At 43.2% G+C, this 25947-nt stretch overlaps 1 protein-coding gene across 2 annotated transcripts in view; it reads left to right on the top strand.

The window, feature by feature from the left end:
• Positions 1-25947, top strand: part of TRPC7 (transient receptor potential cation channel subfamily C member 7) — a 76659-nt gene that overhangs the window by 43171 nt on the left and 7541 nt on the right. For both annotated transcript variants that reach the window (XM_035897157.1, XM_035897159.1), the window contains exons 4-9: positions 4936-5152; positions 10554-10787; positions 12700-12964; positions 19290-19485; positions 22333-22554; positions 25715-25795. In XM_035897157.1, coding sequence (XP_035753050.1) covers positions 4936-5152; positions 10554-10787; positions 12700-12964; positions 19290-19485; positions 22333-22554; positions 25715-25795 — 1215 coding nt within the window. The remainder of the gene's footprint in view (positions 1-4935; positions 5153-10553; positions 10788-12699; positions 12965-19289; positions 19486-22332; positions 22555-25714; positions 25796-25947) is intronic.

Here is a 25947-nt window from a genome sequence, read left to right as displayed (position 1 = left end):
GCTCATCAGATGTACTGAAATTTGATAGAATGCCCCCTGGTGCTGGTAATTTACTCAGTCTTGAAAGCATCTTCTCCCACTTCCTTTAAAAGCCAGTGAGGAATCCTTTCTAAATTTGTCAAGCCCAAGAAATGATATATCCATGGATGTGCATTAAGGAAAGACTATAATTTGGAAAGGTTTATCTTGATGCAATCACACAACCTTTTCGGAAACAGTCTTCCAGAACATCTGAGATAATAAAGTATGTTTAAGACTTGGTGTCCTCCAAAATATTTCCAAGAAAAGAGCTTCCTCTTAGAGTAATTGAGAATGTTTTCTCAATTTTCTCAAGTTTTGTATCATCGCAAACCCCCACAGCTTTTAGGAATACTGGACAGGACCCCAGAGTTTCACACAGAGAAGGGCATGTGAACACCAGGCTGTGTTGCGGGTGGTTTTGGTTAGGTTGCAGGAGGAATGAATGTGTGGAATTACTACATTGATCCCGTTATGCCAGACCTCAGTCTGGCAGGGATTTCTGAAGCTGTTTAATTTCCTTCACCTCTGTTGAACGGGCTGGGAGTCGGCACACCAGCCAACAGCAACAGTTGTGGTGTACTCTCAGAATTACAGAGGTTACATTTGAATATAGCAATACAAGAACAATTGGACTAGCAATAGGTGGAGAATTTAAATGAAAAGCATAAAAACTAAGGGGAAAAAACCGAGGTAAAAAATCCAAAATAAGTCAGTTTTACAGCAGAAATAACAAATGATTGAGAAAGTGATTTGGTTTTGATTGCTTGAAGTAGGCGTATTAAAATTTTGAAAAATGGAGGGAGGGGAACTTAACTTTTCATCGACTGCGGTTTCATTGCACTAAACCTTTTGTGCATTCTTATTTTTCGACGTCCCTTTCTTTTCACCCCACCTTAGACTGTGAAAAAGCATATGGAAATGTCTCTCATAAGGTCAAATTGAAAGTTCTTTCAGGCAGGAATTGTCTTTCAATGCATGGCTTTGCCTTGATCAGAACAATGTGACTTGACTATTGATTGGGGCTTGTGATAGAAATAACTGAATAACGAATGCATTTCTCCCCCATGAATTGGTACCTCACCCAAAATAGTCATTATTAAGTTTGATGGTTGAGGGAGGGTTGATGCATAAACCTTGTATCCTCTCATGGTGTTACTGCAGACGATTTTACATGGGCAGCATCTCTGATGGTAACGTCAGCAGAAGATTTGCATGTGGTGCTCTGAGCAGTCCAATTTTGTCCTGGTCAGTTTTACAAGTGTTTTATTTGGGTTTAAGTCATGGAAGCAATCTTGAAGTTACACAACTGGGTAATGAAATAATTTTTCCATAGTAACAATAGCCAAGATATTTAACTTAAATCAAATCAGGCCTGACTTAAAAGACACATGGAAGCCTAGGCATGAGTCAGAGACCCATTTCTGGGCTAAGACAGTGAGAAAAGTGCAGGTCACTTCTGTAATGTGGAATACTGCTTATAGGAGCTGGCCTGCCCAAAACTGTTGCGTTTCACATTCTTAAGATGCGTTGGTCAAATTCTGCAGTTTGACATCAGGTAATAGAGTAACTCCTATCTCAAAATAATTCCTGCACTTATGTATCCTAGCAAGGAATATGTTTTCAAGCCTTTACCCCCTAACAGAAAATTTTCTTTAACAAAGCTCTGTGGAGTTAGAATGCCACCCTTGAAAATTTAGTAAATAGTATTAAGTGGAGTTTGCAATTAAACTCTTTAAGTCTTCTTTTGCATTCAGTTGCACAGAGCTGTCTTTATTACAACCAATTTTAGTGCCGGTCATTCATTCACCTCTGGATGCACAAATTGTTGACAAGACCCGTGGAGTGTAAGTCTATCCTACCCTGGAATATCTGTGTTGACTCATCCATCTCACGGAGGCTGTGACCCTGAAATGAACTGTTGCTTTATAAGTTGGCGTCCAAAACTTGTTTCACTAGTGATCAAAAGAGAAGATAAGAGGTAGAATGGAAAAATTGCACAGTCTGCTGCCCAAAAAGGTAACGACAAGAGCAAGTGGGGCTGTTTGGCCTGTCTGCAGAACTTCAGGAACTCTTTTCTGTCTTCTCTGGTCAGTTGAAGTGTACATTTAAAAATTGCGACGCTACCAGAGGTCATTCATACACGGCGCTCGTTGCCTGGGTTGTTCTCTGGCTTTCATGTAGCCATGCTGGGGATTTACGGACCATAGATCCCACTGGGACAGACTCAGCGTCGTTTAAGCACTGGAACTTTAATGGATCACTCCACCTAAAGCTGTACCTCTGCCTTTTTACTCTGGGTATTTTCCTCCCCAGATAAGCGGCATAAAATTTCTACAATAATCTTCATCCTTCTGCTGTGAGCATAGTACTGCAAATAGTAATGGCTTTTTTCTTTATGATATTTCTATCTTTATTTGTTCCTGTCTCTTGGATTAGAGATTAATTGGCATTTGGAAAACTGTTTCACTATCACATTTTATATATTTTCTTTTTGACATGTCTGCATGCTTCATTATTTTCCTATAATATGGATAGGATACTCAGATAGGATACTAAGTCATGAAATGAGATGTTCTCCCAAGAAGGAACCTTTGTGTTCACACGCTGTCAGTGCTTCTGCCTTAACAGTGACAGCCAGGCACTTCCCTGCAATCCTGATTTGATGAAAGGTGGTATTTTTGATTTTAAAAAGTAATTGAGAAATTGATACATCCAAGTAGTTACACACCTTGAGTTTAACTCTATCATATTGCTTGAAAAATATATCTCATTGTCATAAAGCGTTAGGCTGGCTGGAGGAATTGACGCTTCATTAATTTTTTACAGAATATTCTAGTCAACGCTTTCACCTCCTGTAGCTCTTAGCTAGAAATCAGATTTCTGAGAAGATAGATAGGAAAAGCATCAACTCAAGAAAAAAATTGTAAGCTTTCCACGGTAATAAAGGGGATAAAATGCTGATGTTACACTGAGTAAATGCAAACTTGTGTTAAATCAGTAGAGAACCAAGTGAAATTACCCGCAGAATTCATTTAGTTCTGTAATACGCGGGATTATTTCTCTGATAACCAAGGCTGTGCTGCTTTAATCTCAGGCCTCTTTTTTTTTACGTTTCTGTAGATAGCAGAAAAAGTCTAATTATTTGGAGAGAATTCATGATTCAATAGAAAGGGCTTTTTCTCTTTTAGTGAATTCAGGGTAGACATGAGTCTTGTACAGACTGCAAATGTGCTTTTTTAGAACTTTGTTGGTAAGGTCCCATCTGCCCATAGTTGTTGTTATACTTTGCTCTCGCTCTTTGAGCTCTCTCAGGCAGGACACACGAGGAGAACATCTGACATTATTACTGTGTGGGGTGTTGTTCAAACATATCCCATCAACCCATCGGCTCTGTGCTGAAAATACAAATTTTGCTACAAAATGGAAATCTACCCAACACCAGCCATAAAAAGCTGTTGAGAACTAACACTACACCAAGGTTTACAGCAAAGGAGTGAACCAGCACAAGTGCTGGGATTGGTTTTAACACACTCCATTTGCTCCTACATCTGCTGTAATATTCCTAGACAAGATTAAAAAGTCTTGGGGTTTGATTCAGTGCAATAGCTACACACTTAAACACATCCCTGTTGACCTAAGAAAGAAGCAAGCATGTTAATAAGGCCTTGGGCACAGAGCAGATTTTTTTCATTTTCTTTATTGTGAAGTCTTTCTGGTATTTAGGAACACACAATTTTTCCAGTAGGATTTACTATTCTGTCAACTTCATGAAAGTTTTATCTGACATTTTAAAAATTCAGAGGAGAAAATGAAATAAGAACCAGAATCATAAGGCTTCCTTTAAATTTCTGCTAGACCTAAAGGGTCCTGCTTTTACAATATTTCCTGCTCTGCCATGACCAGAGGCCTGGGCTGCTTTGAACAAAGCTGCTATTGAAGATAAGTGAGAAAACAAAGAATTTCCTTTTTTCAGTCCTTTTTCTATGAAAATTTATGATGAAGTCAGTAGATATAAAGAAAATGTTGAGGATACCTTGTCATCAAGGGAAATGAGTCAGAGTAACATACTGCAAAAAAAAATTCCCATTTACGTCGATGGGGTTTGGGGAAGGGCACGTACAGGATGGCACTTGCATTGCTGGATGTTGAGACCAATGCCACAGACATTGGTCCTTGCACTCCTAAAAATGCTTCTACACTGATATCTTTCTGGAGTAATGTTTTCTTAGGTCACAGAAAATGTAAAATGAAAAGAGTGTTGTTTAAATTAATTAACAAACAAATCTTTATCTGCTGCTATAATTCTTGGTTTAATGTCTTGAAATAAATCCCTGTGTCCTGCAGATTGAACCTCCAGCTTCTGTAGTAATTATGCGAGAAGACTATCATACCAAAGCATATTAAACCCATTAACAAAGAATCTTTAAACAGAATGCTATTTCCTACACATCGTTAATGAACCAAGAATTCAGCATTAATAAAAGATTCCGATATATAACAACGATGTGAGGATGAGAAGTGGGCCCGTCATTAGAATTTATATTGACACGCATGAATACATTCATATAACATGTATACGCACAAACATGTCTCATATAAATGTCCTGTCTCTTCCTTCTCCACTTACCATACGGCCAGGACAATTAGACGTTATGTGTGGGTATAAAGGAGCAATGTAAGATACTGCCACGCATAGAGAATCATCCAACGGGCATAATTTGAACTGCAGTGCATAATGTTTAGTAATAGCAAAGAACAACTTGAACAAATCTAAACCCCATTTAGTTTATGGTCCAGAATACATTTCTGAATCCTTTTTACCTCAGGCAAGTGATTCAAACTTTTATGGGAAAAAATCTTCCAGGAGGTGGATGAGGGGAAAAACCCTTATGTCTTGTGTATGTTTCCTTGCAGTTGGGACGGACCCTCCGCAGTCCTTTCATGAAGTTTGTGGCACATGCGGTTTCTTTCACGATCTTCCTTGGACTGTTAGTAGTGAACGCTTCAGATCGGTTTGAAGGAGTAAAAAATCTCCCCAACGAGACCATCACGGATCATCCAAAACAAATATTTAGAGTCAAAACAACTCAGTTCTCATGGACAGAATTGCTGATCATGAAGTGGGTATTGGGTAAGCAAAACCAAAATGTTTACAAGTCCTTCAGGGAAATCCAACATGACTAGGAAGAGCATGATAGACCGTGACAAGACAAAGGAAAAAAACCAAAACCCAAACCAACAAACCCCCCCCAAAACAAAAGAAAACCACCATGAGGCTAGATTAGAGGTTGATGGAAGTGTTTTGATTAAAAGAGGATCAAAGAAGACTTTGATCCTGGTCACTGCTTTTGAAAACATTGAATGATGCTTGGCAAATTCTCATTTTCCTGATTTTCCACTTTCCATGGTGAATGCTGTCAATGTTGTTTGTTTGCCTCTGTTGGTTTAATCATTGCATCTTAAAGAAGGTGACACAGTAATAGAAACTAATAGCTCAGCTATAGGACATTGCTCTACCTATAGTGAGCAGAAAGAAAAGGGTCCACTGGGACGTGGGTGACCACCAGCCTGTTCCATTACTCTGCCATGAGATCCTATTACAATTCACTGAACCTCAGTTTCTTCACCTGCAAAATGGGTATATTGTTGTTTACCTTTTTGTAATGCGCTCCGAGATCTAGCGATGAAAACTGCTAGGTAAATAAGAGTTGGATTTTATGATGTTCACAGTATGAAATTGTTACTGGTAACTGGACAGCACGGTGCTCAAATCTTTTAAAAGAAATTATGTTATCCAACAATTATAAAGCAGGGATTCATGTGGATGAACCCTGCAAGTGCAGAAGTATGTCACATGCACAAGTTAAACTTCCAGGGAGTTATAGGCAAATTCAGATGTATTACTTTTCCTATAGGCACAATTTATTCCGGGCAGGTCAGCTACCCTGAGCCACTAATCTGAATAAACTCAGGAGGATTTATTGGGAAATTGAGCTTATCAACTCTGCAGAATCTTTGCCTACCTCTTCTGTATCTATTTTTACTCACCACCATGATTTTGATTCTTTTCTTGCATCGAATAATTCCACTGTTCCATAAGTACTGATGGCATTAAACCCGCCTGAAAAATAGGATAGGGCTGCTCTGTCTGATGACTTCCTGGCCGCCATTGCTTTGTTCCCTGTCCCTGCAATAATCAGAATCCCATACAGGATATTAGGCTAGAAAATACTGAATAGATGCCAGACTGGATAGAGTAAGTCTGTAAGATATATTTTTAAAATGGTATTAAAGCAGTTGGACAAGATGATTAGATTTTAGACTAGGTATTCTTCTCTTCTAGGCAGTAGGTATCTGTCTGTCTAGTGAGTTCCTGAGAAATGAAGAAGAAAACATTTCATTTAAAGCGAAGGTTTTCACTTTTCTGGGAGAAGAAAGGTGATTCATTGTATAGACTTCTGCATATAATGAGATTTTCTAATGACTGCCTACATCAGCACTGACAGTCTTCTCTGGCCATTTTACCTGTCTGCCTGCATAAAGCTTCAAATAATATTTCAGCGATACTAAGGTGAACGTTGGGTGCACGTGGCCTGCAGACTGCTGGCACGGGGGCTTGGGCACTTGCTGAACCCCATGTGCGACCCTGAACTTTAGGAACTGTAAAAGCACTAAGGGTGGCAGACTGCCCAGACTTTTGGTGCAAAAATCTTGTAGGTATTATAAATATGGATATGTAGGTCGAAAACCAATTAAATAAAGGTAAATGCTATAGATAGATATCATGGGTAAAGTTGCCAAGACGTGCTTTTCCAAAGAGGCAAATGTAAGTAGACAGTAAGCATAAGCTGAACTGTAATAAATCTCACTCTTGCGTACTAAATATACATAGCTATATTTAATCCTACTTGGCGGTTGCTGTCTTCAGACCCAACAGTGGAGGTGTGCTACCTACATTTGATTTGTAATACAAGCAAAAAGTCTGATTTTATTTATTCTTAGCTTGTAAATCCCTTCCTTCTGTTTCTGTTCTTTCTCTTTTCTCCTTCATTCTGTGGCAGCAATGATGAATGCTGATGACACATTCCTTGTTCCAACCATAGCAGACCATTTTTGAGAAATTAGTTTACAGGTCCCTGATCTTGCTTCTTTTTTGGGGAGAAAATTGGCTGTCTGAGTTATCTGGCTGTCAACCACAAAATTATGACGCATGTTCAGAATGGCATTATTCGAGGATAATGTGCTACATTAGCATAGCATAGTGTGGCCATGAGTGAGCACAACCTGTAATAGCACTCCCTGCAATTGATCTTGCTAAAGATATGAAAATTGAGCCCCATATATATATATATTTTAAGAGAAAACTACCAGCAGGGGAATTTCAGGCTGGGGTTATGCAAAAAGATACCATTGCCATCTCCTACTCCCCACTACTTGTAATGCAGGTGAGTAATGGAGTAAACCAAGCAGAGGCCATGACGTGCAGCCAGGCAAGAACTTCATTCTGCTCCAAAAATCCGTATCAGGGGCTTTAATTCCCGTTAGCCTCCACCTCTGAAATGGCTGCAGGCCGTCGCTGCATCAGCCAGGTAGTGTTGCTAGCCCATGTAACATCCCCGTGAGCAGCCAGATAAACAACAGCCTTCTAGGTGGGAGAACACCTTTTTAGTTGATAAACCTGTCAGCACAGAGTAAACCGCCATGCTCTGGAGGGAGAACTTGCCCCTTCGTACATGGGCCACGGCAATTTCAGCTCATCTGTGGCTCATTTTTTGCCTTGGGCTACCTCTGCCCCTGCAGCCGGGTCTTCCCATCTCTTGCCTTTAGTGAGGAAGGCTGAGGTTTTTCTCGTGAGCAATATGGACAAAAGTAGGCACTGGCAGCAGGGAGGGTTCATTTGGAGCGACAAAATCCCCTCTGCAAAAGCAGCCAAGGTAGCAGTTAAGCTCTGGGTAGACGCAATCTGAGCACAACTCTCCCTCTTAATCCAACAGCTTTTGGCAGATCCAGGAAGGCTCAAAGGCAGCTCTCCAACATCAGCTGCTTGTGATTTATGTACCAGGCCAGTGGCTATAAAAATCTGACAAACCGTTCCTTTTTGCACACAGGTGGGGAACAGCACTTCTTGCACACTTCCATTTTTCTTCCAGACAGGCTGTGCCTGTAGCTTGGCTGCCCTTCCCTTGCCAAAACCAGAAACACCAGTCAAGGTGACATTTCTGATTATCCCTGCTGTGGGAGGACAGGCACACAAGACCTGCAGAAGCTGCTCATATCCCACCCCTCTGTGCATGAAACTCAGGGGAACGACCCCTCCCAGCGCCTTTGGGTGCCTCAGAAACACCGTACGGAAATGCGGTCCCATCCTGGCAAATCTGCGGTGTCTAGTCGCCTTCCCGTATTTCTGTTCTTACATCCCATCTTGCATCCCATCCCCTGAATTTTAGCGGCTTTTTCTCTTCTCAGTAATTTTACTTAAGGAGGAGGTTTGAAATACTCCCTCACAATGTATCTACAACTACCCAGCAATACTGACCGAATAATTACTGTAACTTTTCTACTTGTCTTGAATGGACGTTTTTCCATCTGTATGGATAAAAAATGATTGCCACACAGTTGGCAAAAAGAATGAGGTAAATTATAGGCCAATAATGTGATACTTTCACAGAGTGATTCTAATTTTAGTCAGGCTACTCAGTTTTAGACGTTCCTTACTTCATTAATCTACGACCGAGGTATATTTAGTGACCAAGATTAGAAATAAATTTGGATGGGAGAATTAATATTTAAACCAGAAAAGACATTTTTGTGTGTCAGGGGACAAGCATTCTACTCGGCGGGGTTACCACGCCTGTGATATTCCCTGAAGGGCTTTCGTGCCTGTACACGACACGCATGCGTAATGCGTAGGGCTAATGTCTCATATTGCTTCTGGGCTACCTTTTTTTTTAGCTAGAAATGTTTCTGTAATATTTCATCCTCGCTTCTGCCTGAGAAACCAATTCTTCCACCTTCTCCCTTAGACTATTTATTATTAAATCTTACTCCTGGCAAATGACAGCTGGGGATGAAGTTCCTGCTTTTACTCAGCCAAGCACCTGCGGACTTGAAGAGAAGAGCTGGGAGGCTCCTCTCCTGCCCTCCTCTGGCTCTCAGCAGACCTCAGGCTCTCTCCCAAGACAGATCTATATGAGCACAACCTAATTGGGGTACGGCTCCAAGGACCTCCCTGGCGAGTCCAGGTCTATGGAGGTCTCAGCCTTAGCTGCGCCTTGGCCTCTGGGGCTATGGATGCCTTAGCTTTCCTTTTGCTCTCAAACCCTTCCCCATGCACGAGGACTGACAGCGGCAGTTCTCCATTCCTCCAGCCTCCAGCCAGATTCACACTGACATGTTTCCTTCCCTATAGCCCAGCTTTTGACTGGGCCTCTTGGGTCACTGTGTGCTTCCAGCCGTCTCCGAAGTAGCTGAGCAAACGCATTGACATGCCACACCACGAGAGCTTCCAGCAAAGAGGATGAAGGAGAGTTCACAAAAAGGACAAGGTTGCAGGAGGCCACGTGGAAATTGGCAGGCACTGTTCCTGCCTGATTAAATGTGAATTTTGCTGCTGCTATGGAAACAGGATTGGGTAGAGTGCGGGAAATATTAGAATATTTAACCCACTGATAAATATTTTAGCTATTCAGAAGCAAAATTTTGGCCCTGGGGCCCTGATTTGTTTGAAAGTTGGGCAAGTTGGTGAACTTGACCTGAGCTTTTGGCTCCAGTTTGCCCATTGAATTCACCTGTCCTCCCCAGCACTCTCCAGTAGAACATGGATGTCAAAACGTTTGAATATGCTGGGTTTGGCATTTAGATTTATCTGTAAGTCTGTTGGCAGAAAGATCCTAAATTCAGACTAAACTCAGGGTTTTCAAAGTGGTGGATCAGACTTTAATGCATGGAAATCCATTATTATTTAATATATAAAATGTCATGGAAAGTTTTCTAAGCACAGAACTTCTGTCTTACCTTTTCTCTGATCATCCTGTATTTACTGCTGCATCAGATTTTCACTCACAAAGATCTGTTTCCATTCCCAAACCAGATCCACCCACCGGTTTAGGAAAGGAGGAAAACATCGGCAGAGATAACGACACCCTCTTCAGTGGCACAATTTAGCCAGGAGATTGTGGGGACAAGAGAGGAAAGCTACGTTTTCTTCCAAATAGATCAGCAGTAGAATTTTCTAATGTCTTCAGTATTTCTGAACCGGGCTTTCTCTGATCTCATCAGACATCTACTTTATCATTGACTCATATAGTGAAATTTCAAAGTTTCTGCCTCATACGCACAAAAGGAGATACAAGCTTAAAGTTTTTAATAATTTTTGAGAAAAGATGATGTGAGCCATTCTCAAGGAATTCAGTTTAATTTAAGAGTTATTTGTTTTGACCTTAGAAGTTACTGTCAGCCAGGAAACAGGTCTGCCTGAATACAAAAAGCACTTTCTGTGTTTGCTGGTTAAACGTGCTCTGGCCTTTCCGCAGGCATGATATGGTCAGAGTGCAAGGAGATCTGGGAAGAGGGTCCACGCGAATACGTGGTGCATCTCTGGAACCTGCTGGACTTTGGGATGCTGTCCATCTTCGTGGCATCATTCACCGCCAGGTTCATGGCTTTTCTCAAAGCGACTGAAGCACAACAGTACGTGGATCAGTACGTCCAAGATGATGACCTCAGTAACGTCACCCTTCCCCCTGAAGTTGCTTACTTTACTTATGGTAAGAGGCTTTTTCTTCTCTAATGCTTCCATTCTTTTAGGCCATTGAATGGCAGTGCTGAAAGCAGTTTTCTTTTTGTGATATTTATGTAGGTTTTTTTCTAATTAAACCAAATTATTCTTCTCAGATCTACCCATTCCAGCCATCTTCCTACAGAGTCCGAAAGGCATCGAGATCCGAGCCTCATTCAGTCTCGAATCTTGTGCTAAGGCTACATTCTGGTCAATCACATCCTGGCAAAATAGCTCAAGCAACAAATAATCAGGAACTGGGAGTGAGCAGAATATATTTTAAATTAGAGATGAATGAACCTGCTCAGTTTTCCAAATGTGAGAGGGAGGGAGATGCATGAACACCCATAGGATCTGGAGCTGCACTTCTAACAGGTGGTGTGCTCTGCACCTCTGTTACATCCAACACCTGTACAACGGAAATGCAAATTCCAATTACACCCATAAGCTGCTGCTCCTCCAAGAGGAAAACCTTTATTTTGGAGACCTTCTACCATCTATGAGTGATAACATTTGGAAATGCAAGCAGTAGCATCACCTTGACAACATTATTTTTGATAGCTGAAATGGTTTTTCTTTGGCAGTCACAAATGAATAGAGCCTTGCACCCCAGTGCGGGGACTGCATTCACTGCATGCCTCTGCAAGCTTTCGATGTAACCCTGAGAAAAATCCGTGGGGATTCTTGTTCGCAGAGGGGCTGCAGGAACTGGAGAGCTGGGCACGACGGAACGCCATTTGCTCCTTAAGGTTCTAGGGTAGTTACTCTAGAGATGGGCTCCAGCTTGGGCTGGAGAGGAAGACTTCATCCACTGTAGGCATGCACCGTGCGGCACCAGAGGCGTGTGCCCTGGCCCCACAGCCGGGTGCACAGCCGCAGACTCGCTGGTGGGTCCGCGGCCCCGTCCCACTGGCTCAGCCTCTTGCTTGGCATGTCCCTGCGGAAGGGGAGCTTCCCTCTCTCAGCCCAGGCAAGCAAGAGGCCACCGAGATGATGCCGTGGTTTTTCTCTCTCCAGTTTGCTGCTGACCCATTTAAAGTGAGTTCATGATACAAAGGTGCAAAGGGTCCAGAACAGAATGGCACCACCAGATCCTGCGAATTCCTCCATCTGCTGCTTTTCCTTTGGTTCAGATTACTGAAACTAATGCCTAGGTTTATGGCTGTGTCCTTAAAGATATCACATGTTTTAGCTCTGGGTCACAATCTTTTCACCAAGAAGCTTAGTTATGCAAGGACACTTATAAGCTATATTAACATAAGTGTTCAAATTTTCAGTAAATTAAATAAATGATGTATACCTGCTATCAACAACAAGCTTTTTTACAGTAAAAATAATAGTGACTAGACTGCAAGAATTGGTTTTAATTTAAAGATAACATGAAGATGATACACTTGATGTTTATATCTGCTTTATCAGAACAAATCCTAACTTTCTGATTGAATGGTAGGGATAGAGATCTCAGTCTCCCTCATGCTTCCTTTCCAAATGTTGACACAGTGCAGTGTATCCAAATCTGTAGCCAAACTCCACTGTGCTGTGGTTTTGTTTCTCCATCTCAAGAGCTTCAGGTGGAAAAGGCACAGCACAGTTTATGTTCGACTAGGAAACAGAAAATATCAAATTTATTTAAAGCCATGTTATTTATTTGCTGTGTGACTTTGGTAAATCCCAGTGACTTGTTCATTTCTCACCTTTACCATGTGAAAAATCCAGCTAATTCTTCTCACCTGTATCTGTACAGCATGCTGAGGACTTCAGTGACCAGTTGTTCCAAAGTGTTTTTTATCTTTAACTCCTGGCCAAAACCAAGATTGAGTCTTGACAAGGGTTCATGTATCATCATAACTTCCATCTAACACTTTTTGTTACTAATACCCAGTGTACATGTATTGTTTTAGCCAGGAACAAGTGGCTTCCCTCGGATCCTCAGATCATTTCAGAAGGACTGTATGCAATAGCTGTGGTACTCAGCTTCTCCCGCATTGCTTACATTCTTCCAGCCAACGAAAGCTTCGGCCCCCTGCAGATCTCTCTGGGGAGGACTGTGAAGGATATCTTCAAGTTTATGGTCATCTTCATCATGGTGTTCCTGGCCTTCATGATCGGAATGTTCAACCTTTACTCTTACTACCTTGGTGCAAAATACAACCCCGCGTTTACAACGTGAGTACCTATGGAAAAGTGGCTGCTCTCACAGGGCTCAATCCATTCTGGTCCACTGCTGCTGCAAGGTCTGCTCAGATAGTTTCTACTCCAACCACGTGGAGAAGTCACATCCAGACTTTGCCTGGGAAACTTGTACCACAGCCTCCAGCCTTGGTAGCCAGCTCAAGGCCTGAACACAGGGAGATGTGGAGTTCAGAAATGGTTCTTTCTGGAAATCAAAATAACAGTTCAGGGAAAAGTTCTGTGAGATGTCCAGTTCCATGAGTCCAGAGAAGCAGTGGAGAAGAGGTTAGACCTCAGATTACTGTTCTTAAAACTGCAAGCCAAAATATCTGTAAAATAAGGGAGGATTTTGCTTATGTGAGGTGTGTTTTAGGATACCACCTGAGTGCAGCTGTGGTTATTAGGTGCACATCTGCAGAGCCAGCCGCTAGCCATGATGCTTAAAGCCGCAAAATAAACCAGGGTGCCTAGGCTGTGTTTCTTAAACTCTGGCTAGGTGCTTTTCAGCAGAGGCCATGCGAAAACTGCGCAGAGCATCATGCCGGGTCACTGGCCACAGGGCAGTGGGTCTGCCTGGGTCATGCTCGCCTTGCTGGGTGGCCACACGGCCCCGTGGAGATGGCTGTGCCAGAGGCCCTGTCTCCACCTTGTCAGGGATGTGAGAAAGAGAAAGAAGTTGTAAAATGCTTCTGGAATCAGGTTCAGGCTGAGGCTGCTTTTGAAAACAGAAAGCCTACAACCCTTCGGAGGTAGCGCAAAATGCAACCTTGATTCCCTGAGACCCTGGGAACCCAAGCCCCAACCTGGGGCGGGTGGGGAGGAGGGGAGCAGCTGAGGTCATGTAGGAGCTTTCAGAGGAGAGGACATCCTGGTGCCCTGCTGTGCCTAAGGGCCATGTCCCATGCATCCACAGCGAAACCTCCTCCCTTGCACTGCGATGTGGCACCAGCATAGCACTGTGGCAGTCAGCTTTGTGTCTCACAGAACCACCATGACTTGCCTTAGGGACACGGTGGGGACTTTCCTTCCCACCCGTCTGTGAGGGAAGAGGAAAGCTTGGCATAATGTTTTCCCCTTGCTGTGATCTGACTTCCAGGCGACCAGGCCATGCTTGTAATGCCTGAGCCCACGGTGTTACCAGATGCAGAGCAGACAGCAGCTGGCATTTGATGGCATTTCCCTAATGTGTCACTTGGCGAGCTGGGGGGCTCAGCTCGTAGCTCCTCCAGTCCAGGAGAAATGGCCTTTCCAGCATCATTTCTGTCCTGAGTGTTTTATTCCAAATGCACAGGAGTCAGTTTTACCACCCCACCCTCTTGTGCGACATGTACCTTGTAACATGATGTTTACTTTCTCTAATTGAGCCAAATACGCCTTCTAGACCTCTCCTCTAACCTCAGGATACATTTTAATGGAAGGATTTATGAGGCGAGATGCAATTACATTTATTCATGCTCGGTAGTAAGGTAGAAGAAAATTGAGTGTGTGGGATGTGACTTGCTTCCTATCTGAAGAGAAGGAGGTGCCCTTGAAGCACAAGACTTAATGAGAAGTTGAGTTGATACCATCCTCGATTGCCTGGTGGCACAGTAACCCTCAGTTATCGTACCCCCAGGCACGTCACTAGAGCACATCACTGACAAATTCCAGTCTCTGATGCAATGCCGTGCAGCAACTCTCTCATTAGCACTCATTACCTAAGTGGATCTTCCAGTAGTTGCAATCTTTCGACAGAAATAATGAGCAAACATTGACTAAAATGATGACGGCTCACTGGCGTAGAAATTGCTTAAATGCCTGTGGGGTGTTTGGGTTGGGCAGTCTTGTCAAAAGGCAGTGCTCTTCCTCCTTAGCTTCAGCCTGGTGACTACTTATCCTGGAGGGACTTCATCTTGTTATGAAGCAGATTTTCCAGGAGCATAAATTTTCCTTTTAAGAATTTGAAAGAGATTTAAAATAGACTTACTTTCTTCTGATTATTTAAACACACAGGAGTACCAAATGACGATCAGTGAAAATGAGCCCTTTCATCATATGAAACAAAGAGAATAGATTAACATCCATCCTGAAAATCTTCCGCAGACATCTCATTCAACAAGCTAGAAACCCTGAATTATACGGTCTCAGAGAATTTTAATAAGCTAATGGCAAGGTTATATTGGCAGATGGGCAGCTACCAGCTCTAGCAACGTTGCCTTCTCTATTTTTTGGGAGCTGCCTGTGGGCCTTGCAGAAGGTGGCAGGTTCCTTTCTTCCATTAACTTATTCATGAAAAGAAGGAAGATCTTGGTATTAGAGATGAACAAGGAACTCAGCTGTTCATTCATTGAAAATTCACCAGGGCAAAGAAGAATAACACTTACGTTGGTGTCCTCATAGCCCTTCTGCGACTTCAGAGATGACACTGAATGCATTTCCTGGCAGGTGTGTAAGTGAGTTCTAATGAGGACGGGTGAAATTTTACAGAACGCCACTTCTGTACTCAGAAATGTGACTACTGGACTATGGGAGCTGATTCTCGGGGATCACTTGGCTGGTCATGACGGAGAAAGGCCCACTGGGTTTGTGCACTCCTTGATTGCAGCCAGTCTCAAAGGCTCACAACTCACTGGAGAGCCTCAGAGAGAAACCTTACATGAATGGCTGCTCACTGAAATAACTTTGAATTACACATTTAAGAAAACCACAGCTTCCCAGGACAGTATGTAGGCAGAAAAAAGAGTGTACATTTGTCCGGATAACACTTGGAGGGAATTGCTGGCTTAGTTCTAATGACAATAATCAGTGAATGTCTGGTGTAACTCAGCTTTCACCTTCCCTTGCTATTGCACTTCTGAAATCATGTGCTCCATTTTGCTTGTGTTGCCATCTACAGAGCAAGCACATAGCATCCCAGTGGCCTCTGAACCGAGTTACCATGCAAGGTTTGTGTCATTTCTTCCATTTGAATGTTCTGGATGCAAAAGAAAAAAAGGTGCAGTAGACTTTACTTCGCACAGTTAAATGCAGGCATTATTTAACTAACCGTGTTATACTTCCAACATTTTTTTAAGTTCTTCAGTGCTGGAAAGAGCACCATTTCCATGGCGGTTGCAACCGACCCCAGCTATATTTATCTGTTTATCGTATGCTGTGTACAGAACACAGCTCTTGAAACAGCCTGTAATTAAGAATATGCTATGCAAACAAAATCGAAACGGAGGCAAGACTGATGGTGTTCATCTTGTTTTCCGCATCACAAATCAGGCTGAAGGCTACGAGGCGAGGTTCTCTGTCCCCCCGTCCCCAAAGGGACATGTGACTCACTGCTCAGTGCCGATGTTACTTCGAGGCTTGGAGCCTTTTTTTCTTCTCGTTTTGCTTTGTCAAAAATGTGATGTTGTTGTAGGTTATATTGACTGCATTGCTTTTTTGGTAGTGTTAAGTCTCAACCAATCAATGTAAGGAGCTAAGTCTGAAAGGATGCCTTAAGCTGTCTTAAAGAGGAGGACACAAGACTGACATGAAATCACAGCCTTGCCGTGATGGTTTCTGATGAACTGTACGCTGCTGTTTACAAAAGCGAGGAAAATCTTCAACTAGATGATTGCCTATGGTCTCCTTTCTTCCTTGATGCAAAATCTTTGATTAACTTCTACAGGACTATGTGTATTGAAACAAAAAAGTCCCCCTGCTCTCTCCTCATTGCAACAGTTGGCTCTACCAGAGTACAGAGAGCGACCGCAGCATACCCGTCTCCACAAAGAGCATCAGTCAATCTGCCCCTGCCAGATCCTCCCGCTGCCGGGAGCTGTCAGTCTGGGCAGGACTCCTGACTTCCTCCGTTCCTTCATTTGTCTGCCTTTGAGAAGGATAAAACACCCGCTGACCTTGCAGGAAGGGGGTAAATTGCTTAGCTGGCAACGATGAGACACATCAGCATCTTGGAATCTTGGAGAACTTGGCTCCAAACATCCTCGTCTCATGTTTTAGCGAGACAAAAAAAAAAAACCCCAACTGATGTTCCCTGTGACCGGTGCCAAATCTTGTGCAATTTGGCAGCAATCTAAAAGGGGAAGGAAAGAGCCATCCAGCCTTTGTGGAGGGTAGGGATGGACTGGTCCAAGGTCTCCTTAGAAATGGTTCTGCTACAAGAGCGAGACCTGCTTCTGCCTGGGGACATTGCTAAGGACCATTTTTGGGGTGCCGCAGGTCAGGTCCACCTCTCACACTACCTTCCCAGTCCCACCACCATGGGCACTGGTGCCTTACCTGGCACTGGGAATAAGGACTATGGCCATTTGCCCTGGAGCCCAGCGCCCTGGTCCTTGCCTGCCTCCTCTGCAGTGCTCAGGGCGGTCAAGGCCACTTGCAGCCCTTAATTAACTTTTCAAGGAGAATCTGGCACCAGTCCAGAACAAAGGTTAAGGCTAAAGCTGTGGAAAAGGAGCAGAGTTGACATGTTATATTAAAATCTGCCGGCAGGGTGGCAAGCTAAGGGAACCTTTCCAAATTAAAAAAAGGAAGGTTAATAGCAGGGCGCAGCTGGGATCAAGGCTGGGGGTTATGGTTTTTATTAGTTTGATAAGTGACTTAGGTGGTGAGTTTCAAAGCCAGAGATTTATATGTGTTCTTTAACTTGGAAAGTCTAATATTTATGGAATAAGCGCTGGCCAGATTGCTGGCATAAAAGTGAGGGGTACCCGACACATTGATGCCAGCGACCCTTTGCTGCAGGTGAGGGCAGGAGAGAAGTGCAGGGTGCTACAGGAGAGGAGACATCCCGCAAGCGATGGCACTTGTCTGCAGTGCAGTCATGGCCCACAAGCGTGTCTTTGCACAGTGTCCCAGCCTCGTGCAAAGCAGCAAGGGGGGGCTGAACATGGTGACCCTGGGTATCAGGGAGACTGGAGACAAAGCCACATTTTAAATGAAGTTGTGCAGCGTCTATTTGAACCACCACTCAAGGTTACTTCCCACAAGTCAATGCACTTATTCTGGCTAAGAATAAAGCCTAAATATTTACTGCAGTCTTACTACTACTTGTAAATGGAATCTGGAATACCGTAAGTTATGATGGGAGGTAAATACCAGTTTGCTGTGGCAGAAGGAATTGCCCAGTCCCTGCACTAACCTTTCAAAGGGTTGAAATTAATTGATTTTGGTCTTATGCATGGTGTAATTGATACTGGGCTTGATGTAAAGCTTATTGTTCCCTTAGGATATGTCGTAGTTTGTGTCTATAATCTGTCTTTATGAAGAGATTTAGCAGGATTAGGCTGCCACCCTTGTAAAAAACACTTCATGAAACTAATTTGTCAATGGCGTTGTTTTCTAAGAAGGCATTTACCCCCTGGCAGGCAGGGGGAGAGGGGAGGTAATTACCTGTTAACATGTTACGGATTGTTCAGTGAAGGCAAAATTGTTTCTAAATTAAAAATTAAGCAAGCGGCTTCCAAAATTTACCAGCATCCCTCCTCCTCCTCCTTCCTTCCTCCCTTTTCGGCTGCTCCCCTCCTGCCTGTTATGGCTTTGACTCCTCCGAATCAGGCTCTGCTTTGACCTGCCGGTCCAGCTGCATCCTTCCCAGCCCCACTTCTCTTTGTCGCTGGCTTATTCCCCTCTTTTTTTTTCCTATCTTTCAACCTTTTTATTTTCCTCTGGTTCCTTTATACTTTCAAGCAAGGGTAATGATCAAATCAAAATGCCTCTCTGCAACATCTTTTACCACCCCTTAATTTCAAATTTTTGCTACAAATGCTTGGGTGTCTGACTTGTTTGCAGACCTAAAGCAGGATGGGAAGAAAATCAGATGATGGGCTGACTATATTTTCACTGTGTGCTCATTATATTAATGCCACTAATCAGAACTTTTCCATCACTCCTCCCAGGTAAAAAGTAATGTTTCTCTTCTGCCCTGGAAACTGCCTGTAAGGAGGTCAAACTAGGTTCCTTCTTCCCTTGCCCAGCTAATCTCTGCCTGTCTTCTCTGGATGAGAAACGGGGGAGTGAGTAGAATTAAATCCACCCCCCCTCCGCCGCCAAAAGCTTCAAACTGCAAGCTGCCCATGAAGTCCTTAATAGGGAAACAAAATCCAAGTGACAAATAATCCACCTGAGAAGAACAGATGGAGCAAAACAGGGGACACTGTAGCGTTGTAGTATCAGTCAGAAATCGTATTTCTTAATCAAAGCGGGCCATATTATTTGGCACATCCCTGGATGATGGATAACGGCTTACAGTGGCTGTGCCAAGGCATCACATTTGTATCGGTGGATTGCACTTGGCCTGGCTAACTTGCTGTCAACTCTATAAAGTGATTGTTTCCTTTATTTTTAGGGTGGAAGAAAGTTTTAAAACCTTATTCTGGTCAATATTTGGCTTATCTGAAGTGATATCTGTGGTGCTGAAGTACGATCATAAATTCATTGAGAATATCGGCTACGTACTCTATGGAGTATATAATGTGACTATGGTGGTGGTGCTGCTTAATATGCTAATAGCCATGATCAACAACTCCTATCAGGAAATTGAGGTAAGACAAGAAATTAGATTACAAACTCAATGTACCTACTTATGACTGATAATGAAAATGTTAAAAACGCAAGGAAGCCGTAGCTTTTTCTGTACACAAGGTTAGGGTGCTGTTGAAACACAGCTCTTATGCTGTGCAAGAGTTAAGGCTGTGTCTGTCCTCCGCAAATTAGGACTGAGTTCATAATTAGCCTTGCATCATTCCTAGAACAACTTCAGCTTCCTTGGTTTTAATGACCATCTGTGAGTAAACCCAATTTCCCTTACATGTATTTCATGAGAGCAGTCTGTGATATTTTTTGCTGTGTTGGTTATGATAATTTATCCACCTGTGTTACCTTAGCTGTGTTGTTTCCTTGTGATAGATCAAGTAATATTTCACCTGGCTTTTTGCCCTGTTCTCTACTGTTTAAAAGCCCAAGCCCATCTAGGTCTGAAATTCATGTACACGTATTTAAAAATTCCCTATTTTCTAAATACCAGATGCACAAGGTCGATGATAGAGATTTTTCTGAGGAGTGTCTAGGTCTGCAGAACATAAAAGCTGCTTTTTGTGAGTGTTCATACAGTTAAAGGACACGAACGCAGCCCTCGAAGAACACGAATAGGTTTCTGCAAAAAGGCGTTTGCAGGGTTTACCCAGCCTTGTTCAGTTGGATTGCTATGAGCAGGCTGGATTTGCTAAAATGCTTTGGACATAAACAACTCCCTGCTAATGTAAATAAAGGCAGACAAAAAATATTTGGGTAATGTTAATGCTGAGTCACCTCTTCCTCCGGATTTGCTAAATGTCAAGTTTCTGTAGTTGGGTTTGTATTAATTATTTGTTCTAATCTCCCCTCAGAACCTGACACTGCAAAAGGCCAGGGCTGGAGATATTTTCTCACTGTAATGTCTGATTCATCCATGTACTGTGGCGCAAATATAACTCCATCTTGTGCGTGCTTTAACTGAGTCTAAATGTCAGCGAGACCTTACATATGCTCGCTGCCCCAGAAGCTTTCCTGCATGCAGAAGGCAGAGTCATTTCCCCAAAGGTTTCTAATCGCTTAGGATCAAGCATCTTCCTGAATCCTCTTCTAATGAAACACGATTTCCTTCTGAAAGGGTCCCAGCCTCTTACTGCGTTTTCTGGCTTATTTAGTAGGTAGAGATGCTCTTGAACATTTCTGACGAAAAATCTCTAAAAATACCTGAATAGGCGGCCTATATTAACTTTCCAGCCTAAACTTTGTGACGACCATTTTCCTGGAAAAATGCTTTCTCATCCTTCTTGATTGCATGGAAATTTTCGAAACTTTGTTAAAGACCGCTTGTAACTAGCAGCAAGCAAAGCAAGTGTGGGCTATTTGGCCCAGATCCTCCTACCTGAGGACTGGGAAAAACTAGTAAATCTTGTCCTAGTTCCTTTCAATCCTCAGCAGCAGGGAGACTGAAGACAGAGTCGTCCTCCTGACTGCAGAGAACGTCCCTTTGCCAGTGTGTGTGTCTGATGGCAGCGATGCCAATAACGACAGAAGGTGGTCACTACCTATGAATTAAGTTCCATTATGGTCCGTGGGGACATGTTTTACTGTTCGCTGGAGTGACAAGACTGCATTCTCATGCTTTCCATTGAACATCTCCAGCTACTTCTGGTTTTATTCTGTTTATGCCTCAAGTATTAGTGCCTTCTGCCAACTTTGCATTTATGGAAAGAAAAAACCCTTTTGCCAGCCAGAAAGGAGAGCTGCTTCCATCAGTAGTTCCTTAGCTGCTTAACAGAAAATCATTAAAGTTGTTTACAAGTGATTTCCACTGTAATTCAGTTTAAGGCTTCTGTGAGGTGCAACCCCAAGCAATGAGAAGGCCAAATGGCAGAAGTGGATGCTGCTCCATCGGCAAAGACATATTGTTGTAGCTGTGGCAGCATTAATCTCAGCGGCGTTATGCCGGTTTCTGACTGGGTTTCAGAGGTACGGGGTAATCAGAGGTTATTAATTTCAGCAGAACACAGATGTGCACGAGGACAGGGTGCTGGCAGACCCACGCTTCCATTGCTGCTGCTGGCCTCCATATAAAGCACAATGAAAACAGCTGTAGAGCTCATCCTTTCTTTTGCCTGATAAATGGCCCTGATACATGGCCCTGACCATCCTCCTGTAGAAATGCCAAGCAGATCCATAAAGTGTGTGCTAACCTTGCCCTTGGACTTGGAAGTGATGGTGGCCCACCTTGACAGTTCATAAAGGAGATTTGCAGGCACTGAGTGATGGACTTTTTGTCCACCTTCATCAGTGGCAGGAGGTGAATAGTAAGAGAATTAAGGTGTCTTGATCTGGGATATTGGATGGTGAAAGCAAACAGGATCAATGAGGAAATCAGCTAATAATAGAAGATAATAACCAGTGACCTAGCCTCTCCTATGGGGGATTCCTGGCAAACGCAGTGATAACAGTTATCTGTTAGACAGCATCGCAGTTCATCAGAGACAGTCTTTGTTGTTGTGCACATAAAAGTTTCTTCTGCTTTCCATGACTCTGTGTACGTTCTGGCACACTCACTTAGCAGCATAGCATAAACACCAGATTGTTGCTGAAAGACAACCCCTTTGATAGCCAAGGAAATAGTAAATAGTCTGGTATTTGGAGGACTGACTCTGTTTATCCATTGCTTTGTTCAAGTTTTCTTTATTTTGAGATCACCGCAGAGAAGCCTACAAAGACACTTTGTGTGTAGGCGTCTTGGCTTGGCAAACAGAAATCTGATTCTAGTTAGACCCTACCTGTATGTTTGTCCTTGTCATAGCTAAATGACTTCATATTTACTAATTATGCATTTGAGTTTCTTTTTCTCTTTCCTTCCTAAGGAGGACGCAGATGTGGAGTGGAAGTTTGCACGTGCCAAGCTCTGGCTATCCTACTTTGACGAAGGAAGGACTTTACCCGCTCCTTTTAATCTAGTGCCAAGCCCTAAATCATTTTATTATCTCATACTGAGAATAAAAATGTGCCTCATAAAACTCTGCAAATCTAAGGCCAAAAACTGTGAAAATGATCTTGAGATGGGGATGCTGAATTCCAAACAACGGGTATGTTGTATCTTCACTTTTCACCTTCTTTGCAGAAAAAAATTCATGGCAGGGACCTTCGGGAGGGGTGGCATGGTGTGCAGGTGGATCGGGGACAGCACGGCCGCTTACTCAGCCCCACCATGGCGTGTCACTTGTACTGCAGTGCCTCTGGAGGGTCCTCCCAGGCTTGTGGCCTCCTTGTACCAGACACTGCCAGGACACTGGGAAAAGAGCAACTTTTACAAAAGCGAGCACATTTGTAAGGGAGTTTCCCAAGGCCAAATAAGCAAGGTCAAGGACCAAGGGCAGAAGCAAAGGCACAAATAGGATCCCAGCTTTTCTAGCTCCTCATCTACCCAGCAGGCCTCTTCAAAACACCCACCTTCCTTTAAATGATTTCCAAATTAATTTTACTGTCATTACAACAATTTCTGCCATTCCAGGTTTGGGAACAAGTTTCCAAGCAGGGCTTAATAACACCTCCTAAGTACCTAAAGCTATAATTAACAACCTCTCTACTTACATCTGCTAACGGGCAGATCCTGCCTCAGCCACTGCCCCTTTGGTCATTTGAAAGAGAAATTTGCTTTGGAAATACCAGCCACGCAGCAGCCCGCTTTCCTCACCGCTAGTGAGCACCTGCAGGACAAAGCAAGAGAGATGCAAGAACACGTTTAGCATCCAGACCCTTCCCAACAGAATTCACTTTGCTCCCCCATGGGAAAATGCCAGAGAAATCAGAGAAAATGGTGTTGTCTGTGAAAATTTTTATCTGCAACACTGTGCAGAGCCTCACTGGGATGAAGCATTCCCAGCACATGCATTTATATCGAACACAATCCCACTCACAGGGCAGGTCCACCTGCTTTACATTGGAGAAGAAAACATCCAAAGCACTCACAGGAACCCAGCCACAGCTGCTCGGCCGCTGTTGTTCATTCAGTGGACTCAAAGATGCGAGGAGGCAGCTTTGCTTAAAAGCGTCCTGGTCTTTATTTCATTTTCTCATCTCAAGCTGGGTTTGAAACAAGAGAACAACACTGGGAACCCATTCCTGGGGGAAAAGAAAAGCCCTGTGGAATGTGTTGTCCATTATTTCTTACAGCTGCTGCACATGAGGGGCTTGGCCAGCCTTTCCAGGGCAGCTGAGATGTGGGCAGCCTACCCCCCGTTCTAGGCTGGCATAAGGGACAAGGTGTACTAAGAGGCACCGAGGAGAAGGAAAGGAAAACTGGAGGAGGCTTTGTAGCATTTGGGGCATTGTCTGGATCTCTTGGCTCTCCTTGCAAGAGCAAACAGCTGAGCAACACAAGGCATGGTGAGCCATCCAGCTCCAGGCAAAGCCCAGGGCCTTGGAGGGTATCATGCTCCCACGAATTTAAAAGAGCTCCTCAGGTCTGATGCTCATGCAGCCTCTGCCAGAGCCTAAATTGGAGGGACAAGTATATCCATGGGGTCTCCTCCCTGTTATCAATTATCTACCCAACACGGTGAGCGTTGCCAAGATAGACAAGCACTTGGGGACTTTTTACTCTATAAATTCATTTAACATGGCTATTGATTACTGAAAGACTCACCAGAGCAGTGGAGTTTGGGAATGAAAGAAATGCTTGTCCTTTATCTCCAATAATGATTATTATAGAATCATAGAATCAGGGAATGTTTTGGGTTGGAAGGGACCCCTAGAGGTCACCCAGCCCAACCCCCCTGCAGGAGCAGGGACACCTTGAACTACATCAGGTTGCTCACAGCCCTGGCCAACCCTGGCCTTGAATGTTTCCAGGGAAAACCCCCTTTCAGAGGGGATTTCCCTAGGTCCCAGTCAAACCCGCCCCTGCTTCAGTTTAAAGCCATCCCCCCTTGTCCTGTCACAGCTGGCCCTACTAAAAAGATTTTCCCCACCTTTCCTCTGGGCCCCCTTTAAGCCCTGACCGGCCGCACTCAGGTCTCCCCACAGCCTAGAACTGATAATATTTTTAAAACGTTATTTGAACCTAACAACAGAAGCTGGCTTTGTTTGAAATTTAATTTCTGCTTCAAAGCATAAACCGAACTAGTAAAATTTTCTCTAAGCCTCTCCTTCCCCAAGCCACATGAGTGAAAGCATCCGGCTTGCCTTTTTTTCATGGAACTTATGCAAAATTCATGGTTTCCCTGGCTTTGACATAAACAATTCAGAGTAGCAGTCATTTCCTGCTTGCCTGTTGGTTCTGTTCACAGAGCATCTTCAAAAGAGTCTAAGACCATGGCAGACCTGAGGAGTGAGAAATTAAAAAAAAAAAAAAAAATTACATGATTACTTCAGCCTTTTACTCCTATCATTATCAGCCTCCTGATTTAAAAAAAAAAAAAAAATTCAAAAAAAAATTTCACTTATTTCTCAGGATCTCTGGTCCAGACAGGGAAGAAAAACCTTTACCCAGGGCCTTCCCTGTGCATACACTTGCACATAGGGGCAGGGGGCGATGATATGTGTTGGCTCCTCTGGGTCTATGATATTAATTAATTCCTATGAATACGTGATTTCTTTTTCATTAGCACTTGGATGAAAAAGTTCAAAGGTAGAAAACAAAAAAATATCTTACAGCTGTTGTATGTAGCCTTCAGAAAAGTCTTCTTCAAAGTTACTAGAGTACAAAATTAGCAGCTGTGATGTCTGCTGATAAAAAATACTGCTCTAAAACAAACAAACAAAAAAAGAGTACTTTTGCTGAGCTAAAAAAAAAAGTAGCAAATGGTGCCACTGTTTTAAAAGGACTGATGAAAATCAGTTCTGTTTCAGTATTTGCTTTCGAACCGCATTGATTTGTTCTCTTTAAGCTCAAGTATTTGTTTTTCTTCCTTTCTTAAATTGTGTCCTAAATTGATACTCACCAATCTATTTCAGATTAACATATTTTGTGCCTCTTAACACCTTCTTGTCGAAAACTTGTGTGACAATACCATTTTTGTCTGAACAGTTTAGAATCCAACCTTTTTTTTTTCAGTAATTTGTGAGGTTTGACCCTTTGCTGTCTTTCAAAAGTTTACTTTTTTACAGCTGCATGTGCTGGCTTCTATTGAACGCATACATCAAACCATTTCCTACTGTTTTTATAAAGCTCTGTTTCGTTTGGGGCTGTCCGGGTATGAGAAGCTATCGTTGATTTAATTGTATCATGATGTTTTATAATTTCAGAAAGTTCGTTTTCACTCTAACATTCGAAATACAGAAAATTTTTCTGGGAAGAACGCTTATAACAAGCCCACAAGATACCAGGTAATGACGGCATGAAGGCAGGAGCCAGGGAAGAGCCAGGGCAGTGAACAGCTCTTACCTGCAAGGGTCGCGGCTGCCTCCTTCCAGCCGGCGCTACCCTGTGACGTGCCAGGCTGGGGCTCAGCACGGACACAGGGCTGGGGCGCCCCAGA

This window comes from Egretta garzetta, unplaced genomic scaffold (assembly GCF_000687185.1).
Source record: "Egretta garzetta isolate BGI_Z169 unplaced genomic scaffold, ASM68718v1 scaffold147, whole genome shotgun sequence".
Taxonomy (NCBI): Eukaryota; Metazoa; Chordata; class Aves; order Pelecaniformes; family Ardeidae; genus Egretta; species Egretta garzetta.
This window is presented reverse-complemented; position numbering and strand designations above follow the sequence as displayed.